The sequence below is a fragment of the Cryphonectria parasitica genome (genome assembly GCF_011745365.1).
Source record: "Cryphonectria parasitica EP155 unplaced genomic scaffold M406scaffold_5, whole genome shotgun sequence".
In the NCBI taxonomy this organism is placed as follows: Eukaryota; Fungi; Ascomycota; class Sordariomycetes; order Diaporthales; family Cryphonectriaceae; genus Cryphonectria; species Cryphonectria parasitica.
The window spans coordinates 772693-787914 of NW_024468913.1; the positions used below are offsets into that span (position 1 = coordinate 772693).

The following is a 15222-nucleotide window of genomic DNA, read 5'->3' on the forward strand; positions in this document are numbered from 1 at the left end:
GCAGTGTCTTTGTAAGACAACAGAATCCAGCGTGAACGAGCCAGAGGCGTTTTCTTTCTCCGGTTAGAGATGGATGTGGAGTCATTCAATCATTCATTCATTCATAGTTTCAGGGACAGAGATATTGCACATTACAATCCCACTCGCTCCTTTGATACCAATACCGGCCTGGTCCCAAAACGCCCCTTTCCACAATCGCAAACACCCCCGGTATCCGGCGTCCCAGTCCCGAGGCCATCCCATCTACGCCTTGGCGCCGTCCGGCAGCGCATAGAGCTCCCTCCTGTTCCCAGCGGAATCACAGCTGGCAAACTTCCAGTACCCACCCTTGAACCAGCCGCCGACATTGATCAGGCCCCACTTGATCGGCGCCGGGATAGGCGGCCAGGAGGCCCAGCGGCCGTCCTCGAACAGCGGGGTCCGGTCAAGGTTGAGGAGGAAGAAGGGCACGACGTCGGTGGTGCCGGCCTTGGTGACGGTGGACTTGCCCCAGCTCTTGAAGGTGAGGCTCGCCTCGGCGGCCTCAGGGGTGTCGGGCTTCGGGGCGGCGGGGTGGTCGGCGAGGCGGGCGATGGTGGCGATCTCGTTGTGGAAGTGGGTCTCGAAGGGCTGGGAGAAGGAGTCCATGATGGCGAGGAGCTTGGCTCCGTCGAGGGCTTGTGGAGTGGGGAGGGAGGTTAGGTAGGTGTTGAACTCGACGAGGCCGGCCATGAAGGATTCTGAAAGGCCCAGCAATTTGTCAGTCAAATCATCTGTGTGCTGTGTAGCTAATTCGAGCCTGGTTGAGAAAGAATAGAGGGGGGGGGGGGGACATACGGTGCTCCTTGTGCGTCTCCTCAAAGACGGACGTGTCACCCAACAGCTCCTCGACCTTGGTGAAGAGGGTCTCTTCCTCGTCGTCATGGTGTGACTTGACAAACTTGAACCAGGTCAGGCAGTAGCCCACGAAATCGGCCTTATCCGCGTCCTGGACGTGGGGTGCCTGGAGGTAGATGCTGTTGTAGCCTCTGAAGATGGAGTTGTGCAGCAGGGCCATGTGACTCGCACCGGTCGAGAAGATGTCGGTCTTGTTGGTCTCGTGGATGGGCGTGCCCACAAGCTTCATGGGGCCGTCTGCCCACGGCTTGGACGAGGAGGAGGCTGGGGTGGACGCCATCATAAATGGGGAGCGTTGGGCCAGCAGAGCAAGCACGAGAGAGATGATACCCAAGAACACTGAGGTGGAGAGGGCAGAAGAAGAAGGCATTATCTTCTCCTTCTCTCTCCCTCTTCGGGGACCGTATCACGAAGGGGGGACGTGAGCTTTTAATTTATGAAAAGAGAAATAGATTAGTTGAGAGGTGGTGCATTTGTGTTTGTGTTGTGTTTGCTAGCCTTCACTTGGACAATGTGCTGCTGGCCTGACGTGCTCTGAGGGCCTGGCCCCCTCCTCCTCTCTCTCGGTGAGATGATAATGGCATGATACGCAGAGGTGGTACGATCTGGGGGTTCACCCTGTTCGCACAATGCTTTTCCTCCGTCGCCGCTGGCCGTGCAGCCCTCGGAAAGGCATTAGTGATCCCAGTCAGGCCAGAAGCTGTGCTGCAGTTACACTTGTACAGTGGTCAGCAGAAGGGGTTAGAGCTGCAAGCTAGGGTGCCGACAGGAGACCAAAGTTGGTAATTTCTAGCGGCCTATTGGCCTGTACGGTCAGCGCTTGTGGGCCTGGCAGGGGCCGCCTACAGTTTCCTTGCCTTACAGCCCCCCGCCAACCACTGGACGGCCCCCGCCGTGGCCCCCGTGCTGACCCAATCGATGCAACGGCTAAGTACCGATCTGACTCGGAGCTTAATCATCAACAATTGCTTCTCGTCCTAACCACGAAGCACAACCTCGCTTTGGTCAACACAGATCGGCGAAATTTCCAAGGTCAAGGTCATAACTGGTGTGTATTCTCAAGAGGATCTTGCCAAGGAAAGTCACAGCTCGGCCAGGGGAGGAGAGAGAGAGGTGCTGGCGCTGAAATCAACTTCGTTCGCCCGTCATGACTTGGGTGCACGATTCCCATCCAGGCTCGCCCATCACTTCTTCTATATCCTTCTGTGTCAGAGTACAGTTAGTCTCTGCTATGAGTAGTAGTATCATTATTATTATTGTTTAAAAAGAAAGAATGCATATTCACAGCAAGCACGGGTGCGAAACTTGCCGAAGTGAGGGTTTCTGGCGCTCTAATCCACCATGTGCGCCCCTCCGACCTCGCCTCGTACTGACCCTCGCCAAACCGTCGCTTCAGGCAGTCGTCGACGCGGTACAGGTCGACCCGCAGCATCGTCATGATGGTCGTGAGCTTCCAGTTTGCTCGATCCTGTTGAGTGAGCCGTTGCTGTGTATCACTTGTGCTCATGCTTTTGTCGTTGATGTTGTTCTCAAGAAGTGTGAAGCACTGCTCAGGTCAAAAAATCGCCTTTGCGTGGTCTGCGTTCACACTTGCGAGTGTATCTTGATCAGTCTTCTTTTCGGGTCCTAGATTCAAAAACTGCCTCCTTTTATACCGAGTAATAGTGACACTGGAGTGAAGGCGGTGCGACGCCAGGTTTGTACTTCCTCACGTCGTCGCGAATCACCATTCCTTCCTCCACAACTGCGACTTGTTGATCACGATATTGTGATATTGGGTCATTAAGCCAGCATGTGTACATCACTGGTTAGAAGTCACCTCTTGCTGTTGATTGAATGACAGTCTCGCAATGCTGATATCGTCGGGAAGTATGGTAGTTACTTGTCTTGTCACACGACATATAATGAGAGGTGATGGTTGTTCGTAGAACATGTTCACGGGTACGGGATGGTGTGCGCAGAATTCATCTCTCTGTCTCACCCTCATGCACCGTCATGGTCGCCCAGGTAGACACACAATGCCACTTGCATTCCCCTAACACCGAGATGAGCCTTGTTCGTGCTCATCCTGTTCCACTGTCTTTCCATATCAAGCACGAAACCACTTGCCACTGGTGCCAATATGCCAGACCGTTACAGGAGAGCTATGCCAGCCCGTGTATCAAGTATCCTTGCCGAAGAGGTTCCCGATGCCTTATGGTCTCTTGGCCAGTCTTGACAAGCCCATGTTGATAGTTTACTCGCCGAAGCTTGTCAGGAGCAAAATCTCAGCCTAGGCACACAACTACATTAGCCTTTTTCCTCTCTCTCTCTCTCTCCGTCTCTCTGTCTCTTCGACACCTCCCCCCCCCGGGAGGGGCCCCCTACACACACGCCCGCGCACATAGCCGGTTCTAGGAAGGCCTAGAGTCTAAGAGCACTCACCTCATCGACAGCTGAGACAGCACGGATCTTGTATCCCTTTGAGAGAACGGTGAGTTCGTATCCATCGAAGCCAAAACACAGGCACAGCCAGGCCTTGAGATGCTCCTGCTGTCGGGGCGTGACTCGGTCCACCTTGATCTTGGAGGTGACCCATTTGGACTTGTCTGGCTTAGAGAGGTCAGTCTGCTTCTGCTGCTGCTGCTGCTTCTGCTGCTTCTGCTGCTTGGAGGATGCACTGCGGAACATGGCTATTGTTTCTGGTAGTGCTGTTGCTATTGATTGTTCTTGATACGTTGGTGGTGATGGTGGTGGCGATGGTGATAATAGTGGGATTAGAAGTGGCTCAGTCAAGTCATGAAAGTGGTAAGAAGAAGGTGGTTAAAACTTGGTAGGCCAAAAGAACAAAGCTTGTCAGAGAAAGTCTTCCTTTTGAACTCAAAAAAAGGATACTGGATGTCATCGTCGTGGGGTGGAGTTGTGGTGTCAACAAAGGTGAAAACAAACATTGAGACTGGTTGTCAAATAGAACCGTCCGGAGCTATCCGGGCATGTGGCCATCCACAAGGAGAACGAAACATTTGCTGCAATTCTAGACATAGCACAGATGACTTGAGCGGTACTGATCTTTGGCAGCTCAAACCCTTGTCTGAATCTCAACAGATGGACCCCCCAAAGAACTGCACTCAAGGCCATCAAAAGGAACAACAATAAAGAGAAGCACCGTCATTTCTCATCATCGAGTGCCCAATCTGCGAGGCCCTTGGCATGCAGCTCCATGGTATCCATCAATGGCACAGAGACGTCCTCCTGCTTCAAGACGAACTGCAAATCCGTACAGGCCAGCACCACCGCCTGCACCCCCTGCGCGACCAAACCCTCCACGACCCGCACCATCATCGCCCTTGTCTCCCCCGTGACAATTCCCGCCCCGAGCTCCTCAAACACCGCCCTGTCGATAGCGGCCCTATCCTCCTCGCCCGGCACGAGCACCTCCACCCCCAGCCTGCCCCGTATGAAGTCGCCCTCCATAGCCGCCCGCGTCGCCAGCAGCGCGATCTTGTCCAGCCCCCGCCGCCGCACCGCCTCCGCCGTGAAATCCGCAATATGCAGCACAGGCAGCCCAGACCCGGTCTCTACCTCCGCGGCAACCTTGTGCCCGATGTTGCAGCCGATGGCGACGCCCTGGGCGCCTGCGGCGCGCATGTGTTTTGCTGCCGTGATGAACCGCTCGGCCACGGCGTCCCAGCGGCCGGCTGTGAAGAGGGCGGCTGTCTCGGCGTGGTTGACCGAGTGCATGATCATCGAGGCGGAGGCGGAGCCGCCTAGGGTCCGCTGGATGTGGCTGTTGATAAGGGTGTAGTAGAGGGCGGTCGAGTGGTAGGTCATGCCGCCCAGGAAGCCGAGGGTCTTCATCTTGTGTTTGTGATTAATGGTGCAGCTATTTCTTTGAGCAAGGCGGGGAGATAGCCAGATGGTTGCAAAGAGAGCTCGTTCTGATAATGGAAAGGTTGGGGTTTGTTCTGTAATATTCAAAGTCACACACAGGGCGTGGATTGAGTCAACTGAATTGATCAGAGAATTGAGGGTTGGTGAGGACGGGATGATTGTGGGGTATGAGACCATGTCATTGAAGGGCGTGAGAAAATACTGCTTTCTCAAGTAGTCATGAGTAAGTATTACTTTACTTTCTGGCACATATTTGTCTGTCCGTTGAGGAGCTTGTCATTTATGTTTTGGTCTCATAATTCTTGCTCATTTGCGCATCCACTTAGCATCACTTGCAAAGGCGACAGGAAGAGACTTACAAATGCCCAATCGAAATTCTAGCGCTGCCCAGATACGGCGTAACATTATAACCGGACGAACTCAGGGATAAAAGATAGCCTCATTTCCAAGAACTCAAGTAGTTATATAAGAAATGGACACACTAAGCTGTTCTACATATTTGTATTGATCCTCGCCCAACAACTTACGAAGCTGTTCCGTAGCATGGAATTCACTTTCTAATCACTTCTCTCCATTTTTGAAAGTTGTTTCAAGGTCATCTCACAATTTACATCTGTTCATCTACTAATAATCTATACACATTGCCTGGATGCCTATCTGCTCGGATTGGTGAATGTTACATCTATGACCATTTATGTACTCGGTGCTCATAATATGCTTCACCTCGAATACTAACGTCCATTTCGGGTTTTACCACAGAGAGTAATTGCCAATTATGAAGAGAATACAATTGACTTCCTTGCTCTCGGCTGCCGACGGGTTATCCAATTACTTTTATGCACTTACCTCTCTGAGATCATTCTGGGTCGGATTATTTTGCTTCGCTGGTATGGAAAGAAAAGGCAAGCCGCATTCAACAATATAGCAGGGGACTCATTCGTGATGCTAGTCTCAATACAAATGTTCTCAATAATTTGAACAAAAAAACAGATGAAAACATTTCAACTGAGCCACTGACCGCCGAGCAAGCATTGATCAACTACTGGTAAATACCGCAATCTGGGGATCCTGTTGAGGAACGCAGAGTGGAGGTCGGGATTGCTGCTGCCTGGATATTTTTACTTTTATGGAGGCACCGATCTCGTTATCGTCGTCGCTCCCGGGTGCGCTACCGATGGGTTTCGGTATCTCCTTGTCATTTACACTCACTTTAGCAACGCTCTCGCGTATCAGAAAAATGGATACTGCGGCTACGGCTAGTAGATCGCGAGCAAGTGCTTACGGCGCAAGGGAAGGATTCCATCCGTAAGTATGATATAATTAAATGCTAGAAGCTGCAAATACGCATGGAAAACTAAAATTATCTTCTGACATGGTGCTACAAATCCAGTGACCTTCCTCAGCTTCTCATCACAAGGACACCAAGGGCAACAGAATCAATTCATTACACACAATGGGCATTATCGTCAAGCTTCTCGGTGGAGGTCTGGGAATGGCCTCGGAGGCTATCCACGATTACCGAGCTCGTTCTCGCTCGCAGTCTGGGCGGTCGCCATCGCCCAACCCTGCGGTGCTGCCTTCTTCATCGTCGTCCTCCGCGCGCGCTCAGCCTGCAGCCTACAGCGACGCGTGTCCAGAATATTTCGAAGTCGCCGATGAGTCGACGGCCCAGGAACTCATCCGCAGCGGACGAGCAGAGAAGGTAGTCGGCCCGGCGGTGGGTGAGAAGGAGGAGAACAAGAAGAAGAAGAAGCAGGCTGCCGAGGAAGACAGCGAGGACGAGCTGTCATCATCCAGCGACGGCGAGTCAGACATGGCAGATGACGAGGCCGCTTGGGAGCTCGATGAGATGGCAGAACGTGTGGCGCCGCCCTCGTACGCGGAGGCTGCCGGTGGCGACGAGGAGCAGGCGTCTGAAGAGGCCAAGATCAAGAAGGAGGAGCAGATGGTTCGCGACATGGTACGCATGGCTGGCGCCCCGCCACAGCCGGTGCGCCGGCTTCCGTGCCCTGTGATCATTCCCCAGCGGCGGCCCCGAAACAAAGATCGTGGCTTTGTTCACGCCTATGCCCCGATCCTTGAGGATTGTGGTATAGGTCAGGATGTATTCCTCAAGTTTTTGCAGGACTGGTTGATCGCTAGCAAGGTGAGTGATAGCTGGACAAACACCACGATGTCGATGAGAGAAAGAAAAAAAGATGATATGAGACTCAAGCCATGAGAACGTCATTGAGGCTAACAAAAACCCGTGCATGATCAATTTTTCATGAATCAGTCTGATCCATGGATCGACATTGTGTTCGTGGCCGCCGGCATCGTTGGTTTCGTGCCCGAGGTGGCGTCCCAGATTGTCGCCACGGTTGTTCAGGTGGTCGCAGGCACGGCGAGGGAGCTGCAGTCGCGAACCCGGAGAAACACATTTCTGGATCGGGTGAATCAGGACTTATTCATGCCCCGTGGCCTCTACGCCATGGTCATGGCTTTCAAAGATCAGGTGCCGGGCCAGCAGCCACGCGGGCCGCTGAGCAGGCTGGCCGGGACGCTGGGCAAGTCACTCTTCACCTCGCAGCGGCTGGACATCAATCAGACCGTCGCCAAGTACAGCAATCCCGACCCAGACATGTCCAAGCTGAGCAAAGGTCTAAAGAATATTCGTCTTGTCAGTGGAAAGACGTATACGGAGGTTGAGCTGCCTGAGGCCGCCGCCTTGGTCTATCCCGACCTTGACAGAGTTGTCGAGAAGGACTTACGACAACAGGCAGAAGATCAACAGGGCAGGGGCAAAGCACCCGAGAAAGAGAGCGTCAAGGATAAATTCAAAGGTGCAGGAGCATGGGTGCAGGACTACATGGACAGAAAAGCTCAAGCCTCCTATGTGAGTATTCATCTATCTAGCCTACGTGCGGCTTGCGTGGCCCTCCAACCTTCCCATCCAAACAGGCTGTTGGTGGTGGCTGGCTTGTTCCCTTTCGGAGCAGCAATCTCCTTCTGGCTTGAAGTCATACAATGACTCGGGGGAGAAAGAAGGAAGAAGAAGGAAAAGAGAAGAAAAGAAAGCAAATCAGGTTTTCATCACAGTAGTATGTTCTATGTGTGCAGTGTACTAACGGCGATTCTCAACCTGCATAGGAAAAGGACCATCAAGGCTCAGCGCTGGCTGTCCCGTCCCACAGCCGGAAGGGTTTCTCCTCCCGCTTCAGCGACCCGAACCATCCAGCCATGAGCGGTGGCCTGATCTCCTTCGTCACGGGAGGCGCCATCGACACAGGCACAAGGCGAAAGGAGCGGCGCGGCGCCAAGGAGGAGCGCAGGGCGCTGAAACGAGAATATAAAGACGCCAGGCGAGTGGCCCGCGGCAGGGCGCCAAGGGGACCCCGCCGGCGCCGCGGCGACAGGCGACAAAAGGGACAGCGCAAGGGCATCATCAGAAAGATCATGCAGCAGGATGTCTTGTACTTGCTTATTGTCAACCTGCCCAGCGACGTGGAGGTTCAGCAGTCCGTGGCTGATCTCGAGAGGATGATGAGCCAGGAGGAGGCTTCGCTTCACACAAGCCACAGATGAGGAGAAGGGGAGGGGGAGCGATATAATACCCAGTGCTGTACTGACCAAAGTAAACATGTCAATTTTTTCAATAGTGTTTACGTAAAGGGTGTTTGGAGCCTCAGCTTTTCTCCTTGGTGGCATGACCTGATGCCGGGGCTGAACAAAAATTGGCCGCCACAGCGCGTGATATAATCTACCAAAAAAGGACACTTTTCACCTGCAAGCCCCCCCTCCCCTTCTTGGCGCCTCTTACGAATTTTCTAGTCATCTCCCCTCACTCTCCTTTCGACTCAAAAGAGACGTGTAGAGAAAAAAAGCATCGTTAGCAAGTCTGACAACCAAACAACTAACAGCAGCGCTTGTCAGCGGGGCACACCGTTCGACGTAGGGAAGGGAATGGCGGCAAGCATGTCTCCGTGGACTAATTTAGAGTTGCGTGGTGCGGCCTGAATAATTACCCAACAGTGTAGGATCGTGTGTCGACATTCTTGAACCCCTTGCAGTAGTAGCCTGCATCCTCCCTCCCGAAGGCCGCCCCTGAAAAACTTCCTCCACGAGTCAAGGTATTGACTGTGTGTTGCAACACGTTATTGCTACTATATCTACACACATAGTGGTCGTGAGTAAAGAGAGCAGTAAGTATTTACCTATTGGGGGACTTTCTAAGATCCATATGATTCTGTGGCTTTCCCGCTGTGGGGTTGTTGATTCGTTGGTTTTCATGTCTCTTCTTCTTTTTTTCCTTCTTTTTGTTTCTTCCCCCAACCCCCCTCCCCTGTCTCTCACTCCTTTTCCCTACCATGACAGCAGTCAGGGAAATTAAATGGCCGCCTCCAGGGGGCGTGCTGACGGGATAGTATCAGCAGTTCCTCTGTAAACAAAATGTCTTAGCGCCAGCTTCCGGGATTTTGCATAAACAAGAGACCAATCACCTGGAACTGCTAGACTCCAGCCGGTGCGCTTGTAACCGCCACTTTTCGACGTTGGACCCTCCTTTGCTTCGCACGGCCGTGGCGCCCGCGTGGGGAGGTGGAGGCGGGTGTAAACAGGTCGGAATAATTGCGCGGTCTCGGCCCTTGAATCAGATCGATGAGATGTCTAAGAAATCGCAAGACCCGCAGCTGTCATTGCTTCAGATTCACTCACTGCGGGTCAGCATCTGGGCAGTGTGACGACGCACGTGGCTTCGCCTATCCTAACTGGTCTCCTCTTCTGTTCTTTGTCTTCTCCTGGCTGTGCGTTTGCCTGCTGGCGTCCAGGCTGAAACTGTAGTGAGTTATTAACTCTAATTAATTATCCGGGCACACACACACACACACACACACACACACACACATTGCGGTAGATAGCGCCCGAGTGTTGGTGAAAGGATCTAATGAAAGGATGCACACCAGAGGATGGGCAAAACCTTACCCATCCTCCTCCTCCTCCACCTAATTATATAAAGAGGCAGGCAAGGAAACATGTTTTGACAAGTTTTCCAACCCAGTGGATCGTCAAGTCCAGAGCAACTCAGTCTCTTCTCTTCTTGGTCACTCTTTTTTCCTTGTTTCTTCAAACACATTCACTCCTTCGTGTTCAGTTGAGTTTGTCTTCTTCTTTTCAACATTTGCAACCATGCAGTCTCTTTCGCTCTTTTCTCTCTTCGCCGCTGGGTCTTTGGCAACTAAGCTTCTACTCCCTCTCTACCAGTACCCTCTGAGTACCACTTGGGATCCCATCTTCTCAGCAATCGAGGCAAACCCGCAGGTCGAGTTCCAGATCATCCTGAACGTCGACGATGGCCCAGGCGGCGCAGAGCCTGACAGTGACTTTGTCACGGGCACCTCGAAGCTGAACTCATACTCTAACGTTGTTACTCTCGGCTATGTTCACTGCCTGGACGGTGAGGCCCCCGAGGACGAGGTCAACACCAACACCACGAACTGGGCCGCTTGGAACTCGTACACAGAGGCCAATGTCTCCATCGACGGCATCTTCTTTGACGAGACGCCCAACACGGCTTCTGGCTCCAACGATGTCTCCTTCATGACCGCCGTCGTCCAGTCCGCCATCTCTGCTTTTGGCTCGCACGAGTTCACCAGCATCTTCAACCCCGGCGCCGCCGTCGAGCACGATGAGTTCTGGAGCATAGCCGACATCATCGTCATCTTTGAGGATGAGGCCGAGGCGTACAGCAGCTCCGTCCTCACCACCAACATCCCCTCTGGCCGGGCCAACCAGTCCGCCATCCTGATCCCCGACTTTGCTGATGTCGCGAGTGCCTCGACCTCCATGGCCGAGACATGGATCCAGGAGATGATCGCGGCTGGTCTCGCGAGCGGGCACATCCTCAACTACGATTACATCCAGGCTACATCCACCGAAGAGCCAGCCCCCATCGGATCCGTCGCTGCAGCACTGGGTGTCTCATCGACAGGCTCGACACCCGCTTCATCCTCTTCCTCTGTAGATGCGAGCAGCGTCGTGGCCTCTAGCACCTCTTCTTCTCTCGCCGACACAGCTACCTCGGCTGTGGCAACTACCTCTGTATCAGCAGCGAGCGAGGCCACCTCCACGGTCGAGGCCAGCACTGCCTCGGTGCCTGAAGAGACGGCCACTCCTACAGCCGAGCCTACCACTAGCAAGTCTCACAAACACCATCACTGGAACCGCATTCCTGACGTTGGTTTTTAGGGAGATGTAACCGGAAGCGGGCCCGTGAGTTCTCAGGGTAGATGACAGGACATTGACCAATTCATTCATTACTTTCTCTTTCTATCCTTCAAAGACATTTCTGGATATTCTTTTTCTTCCTTCTTTTTCACCCTGCATGGATTGGGGGGGGGGGGATCAATTTTACCTAACGAACTGCATGAGGCGTTCATTCGAGCTGTGAAGTAGGACTTCGCCTCATCTTGTCTTTCTCTGTATATATTCAACATATTTCAAATCAAAAAAGTCGTAGCTACGTCTACGCCAGACCGAATAAAGCACGTTCTCAACCTGACTTAACCGGCCAATTGAACCATGTATGGAGAGTGCGTCTTATGTGATTCATTCATCGAGGTAGGGCTTAACAGCAAGAGCTTGGTCCCTTCACTTCAGGATAGAATATCTCGATATCAAATCAAATACAGCCTCACATGTCAGTAACTGACCTGCTAAAAAGTCGACTCTGAATCATGCTATCCTCAGAACCAACTCATGTCCAAACCGTTGACTGGCTTTGAGTCAGTGACTGCGAGCAACGGTCGGGAAGCCTGTGGGCGGTTCTTGATGCTCCAATGTAATTAATGCACTCTGATGCCAAAATTGACGCCACCACTGCTGTCACCAGACCTATGGGGTTGGAATTACTTTTTTAATCTGAAACTAGAGCGAGAATTTGATAGAGAGGCTGCCAGTCTAATGCCCAACGTTGAGCCTTGTGGTCAATTGTCTCGGCTAGAGCTCATCATGGGACCAGTAAGAGAAGAAGGAAAAAGAAACGGGTACAGCGAAACTGGTAATTCTCTGAGACTGCATGTCTTGAGGTTGTTAGGCTACTCTCTTCCCGAGAAGACGAATGTCTATAATACCGTTACATATAGTATATGACAGGAAGACCCACAAGACCGGGAGCTCCCCAATAATTACATGGTAGCATCATATATTTGTTGGGTTACATGAGCTCCGTGGGCAAATTTGACGACTATGAATAGTCGCAAGACTCAATCCTGCTCCCCCTTCCAGAGATATGCAATCTAATTCATGTTCCTTCAGCATGTTATCTCCATAATTTGACTAGTTTGCGTAGTAGGTTACAACATATTGTGAATCAGCAAGCGCAAAGGCCTCTTTGCTGCCTATAATGATGCCTTAATCTTGATCGGACCCATTACGTCTTCATCTAATGCCTTCCATCGACTCTTGCATATCCTACCTTCCTTGATCACAACTGCGACATTTCGCTCTGGGTCATCAAACACCGTGACATCCTCGAGCGGGTTTGAGGTGACAATGAGGAGATCGGCCTTGAACCCTGTTTTGATCTGACCCAACGAGTCCTCTCGCATAAGCAGCCGTGCAGCATTCGTAGTGGCACTTCGCAGCACCTCCAATGGTGGTAGTACCTGTGCCCGCAGAGAGAATTCCCGGGTCTGCGCCTGGCCCAGGGGACCCAGCAGGTCTGTGCCGAAGCAGACGGTCACACCAGCATCGTGAGCGATCTTCAGCGCCTTGCGCCCGGCATCCAGGACCTCTTCGTTCTTTGATATGGACTCAGGTGGCAGATAGCCCTTCCACTCCTGGCTCGCCATCTCGGCGTACGTAACCAGGGTCGGAGTCAAGAAGCAGCCCTTGTCCACCATCATCTTCGCCGTTGGCTCGTCCAGAAAGTTCCCGTGCTCGATGCCCCTGGCGCCGTTCTCGACACAGTGCCGGATGGCTCTCGCCGTATACGCATGCGCTGTAAGATACGTCCCTGCGTTCGAGGCGCACTCGGCCATGGCGCGGATCTCGGCGGCAGTGAACTGCAGATGGTCGATCCGGTCAGTCGGGCTGGACACGCCGCCGCTGCCCATGATCTTGATAAAGTCGGCCCCGCACCGCACCTCCTCGCGCACGGCCTGCATGCACTGCGGCACGCCGTTGCACACCCTGCCCAGCCCTGTGGTCACGCCCCCGCAACAGAAGCTGTGGTCGTGTGGGCCGCGGTAGTCCGCGTGGCCACCTGACTGCGACAGCGCGTGGCCTGCGATGAACAGTCTGGGTCCGGGGAAAACGCCGTCGTCGATGGCCTCTTTCAGGGCCAGCTGGGCGCCGCCGCAATCCCGGACGGAGGTGAACCCGCGGTGGAGCATCTGCGCACAGACGTATGGCTGTCGTAGCAGTGAGACATCGTGAGGGTTTCCGAAGGCTTGTGAAAGGTCGCCGAAGCCTGGGACGGCCATGAGGTGAACGTGGCAGTCGATCAGTCCTGGGCTGAGATAGTGCCCCGCGCAGTCAATGACAGTGTAGCCGTCCTCCTGTGCCAGGGACAACGAGATGCTGTCTGCGTCGTCGATAGCGTGTATGAGGCCATCTCGTACTCGGACGGTTCTATGAGGCAAGATCGTACCCTTGGCGACGTCGACGACGTTGGCGTCGGTGAGAATGTACTGCTTTGGAGACGGGCGAAGCCATGGTTTCAGATCAGCTTCGGTGACCATCTTTGAGAGTAACGCGAAGGGAGCACGGTCGAGTCGTAGTCTCCTGGAAATTCTCCTTCTCAGAAGACTCTCTTCATACAAGGGAAAAGTGGTTAGCAGAGAAAAGACCAGAGTTCAAGGCTGCTTGCTAGACTCAGATGAGGAGAGCTTTCCCAAACACGGTCATCAATATGCAACCACTGCAGTTGTTTCGACCGTGTCACCGCCACGGCGGTCGGTAAGTTCCGGACCCGCCCCAAACCAAAAGAGTCGTTAACCGAGTAACGTCAATAACAGCCCACACGACACAGTTCAATACTTGAATGCACCGGCCAGCACCAGTCTGTAGCCATACACCAGCTTATTAACTGATATCTTTCTTTGCTTCCGCGACTGCTTTCATCCTAGACCAAAATCTGCCCTCTCTCAATAGCTTGAACAGGAATTTCGTGGGAAAGCACAGTGGCCGTCGTCTAGGCTCATGAACCCAAGGCTCATTGCTGTCAAGTAGCGAACGGGACCCCAGAGACCGAAAACACGAATTAGAATGACTGGAAGTAAAATATTGATGACATCCTCAAGGTTCCTCGTTCTCGGACATTGCACATGTGAGTTGAAGATAGCTGCAATGGATTGAACTGGAAATTAGGAAGTTGTGGTCCATCGTTCCCTTCTAGGCACGCTACACAGTACATGCATACTTACTAAGTACTCACCATCGTCCTTGGTAAACCCTAACCCTAACCCTTTCTCTATGACTAATCACGTGCACCAGGCATGGTATGATAGTGAAGGTATCCATTTCTTTTCTACATTTTTTCGTCAACATCCAGAGCTCCATCAGAACCTTTCATGCCTCAGAAGCAGCCACTCATTTGACCCAATTACATGACGAATATCAAAAGGCTGTGTTGCTGATATTGCTTGACCTCTCCATCAGGCAGCACAGCCAACTCAGAAGAAAATAAGGGGGGGAAAACTTCCGAGGGTCGTGAGAGCAAGGAAATTTTTTTTTCACCTGCAACAGCTTCCTTCAGCGCTATCAGCGCAGGCTGAGCATCTCGACGCTTTTCAGCTGCCCACGTCTTGCCAAACACTCCACCATACTGGTCAGTCAACCGTCAACAATCGTGGGAGATGGGAAGGGGGTAATTTGTCAGACACCGCGAATTCCTGAGGGTGTTTGCCTTGGAGCGGAAAGGCATCATGACGGGCCGGTTGGGGATGTCGACCGTCCAAAGGATGGCCAGGGCACAAGACATTCTTGGCTATCGTTTCCAGAACATCAACCTCCTGCGACTATCTCTTGATATCACTAAGGTCAAGGGACAGGGCTATGAGATCCATTCCATAAACAAGCGCCTTGCCGCGGTTGGCGACGCCATCATCAACGCCGCCTTCGTGACACGGTGGTATAATAATAGCCGTCTGGAACCCATTCACTGGTATCGCATCAAAGCGGCCACCTTCAACAACTTGTACTTCACCAAGATCGCCTACAGAAAGGGCATCGCCATGTGCACCATACCCGAACAGATGGTGGCCTTGCCGGGCGGGGCAGGCCTGAACAACGCCACCATCAGGAAGCTGTCCGACACGGTCGAGGCGCTCCTGGGCGCCGTCTACCTCGACGCCACCGAGAGGGGCCTTCAGAACCCGTTGCAGTGTGTGGAGAGCGCTGCTGTCCAGCTGGGGCTCGTGCACCGGCTCATCATGCTCACCTCCGAACAGCGGTGGGCGCTGGGGCCTATCAAGACGGACCGCAAGCTGCCGCCTCGCA

At 53.1% G+C, this 15222-nt stretch overlaps 5 protein-coding genes across 5 annotated transcripts; 2 read left to right on the top strand and 3 right to left on the bottom strand.

Annotated features, from left to right (window-relative positions):
- Window positions 1-75: 75 nt before the first annotated feature.
- M406DRAFT_322558 (uncharacterized protein) lies at window positions 76-1433 on the bottom strand. Its single transcript, XM_040919652.1, has 2 exons — window positions 817-1433; window positions 76-719 (listed from the first exon to the last, which is right to left on the bottom strand). The coding sequence occupies exons 1-2, from the start codon at window positions 1244-1246 to the stop codon at window positions 244-246; spliced, it is 906 nt and encodes a 301-aa protein (XP_040775252.1). The 5' UTR covers window positions 1247-1433; the 3' UTR covers window positions 76-243.
- A 2590-nt stretch (window positions 1434-4023) lies between these two features.
- On the bottom strand, window positions 4024-4713 carry M406DRAFT_260141 (aspartate racemase; the record flags this gene model as incomplete). Its single annotated transcript, XM_040917345.1, has 1 exon — window positions 4024-4713. One exon carries the CDS (start codon window positions 4711-4713, stop codon window positions 4024-4026), a length of 690 nt encoding a protein of 229 aa, XP_040775253.1.
- A 2762-nt stretch (window positions 4714-7475) lies between these two features.
- On the top strand, window positions 7476-8412 carry M406DRAFT_356508 (uncharacterized protein). Its single transcript, XM_040923458.1, has 2 exons — window positions 7476-7621; window positions 7876-8412. The coding sequence occupies exons 1-2, from the start codon at window positions 7595-7597 to the stop codon at window positions 8308-8310; spliced, it is 462 nt and encodes a 153-aa protein (XP_040775254.1). The 5' UTR covers window positions 7476-7594; the 3' UTR covers window positions 8311-8412.
- A 2119-nt stretch (window positions 8413-10531) lies between these two features.
- On the top strand, window positions 10532-11256 carry M406DRAFT_356509 (uncharacterized protein). Its single transcript, XM_040923459.1, has 2 exons — window positions 10532-10915; window positions 10969-11256. Exons 1-2 carry the CDS (start codon window positions 10567-10569, stop codon window positions 11007-11009), a joined length of 390 nt encoding a protein of 129 aa, XP_040775255.1. The 5' UTR covers window positions 10532-10566; the 3' UTR covers window positions 11010-11256.
- A 773-nt stretch (window positions 11257-12029) lies between these two features.
- M406DRAFT_91659 (uncharacterized protein) lies at window positions 12030-13463 on the bottom strand (the record flags this gene model as incomplete). Its single annotated transcript, XM_040926209.1, has 1 exon — window positions 12030-13463. One exon carries the CDS (start codon window positions 13461-13463, stop codon window positions 12120-12122), a length of 1344 nt encoding a protein of 447 aa, XP_040775256.1. The 3' UTR covers window positions 12030-12119.
- Between the last annotated feature and the right edge of the window lie 1759 nt (window positions 13464-15222).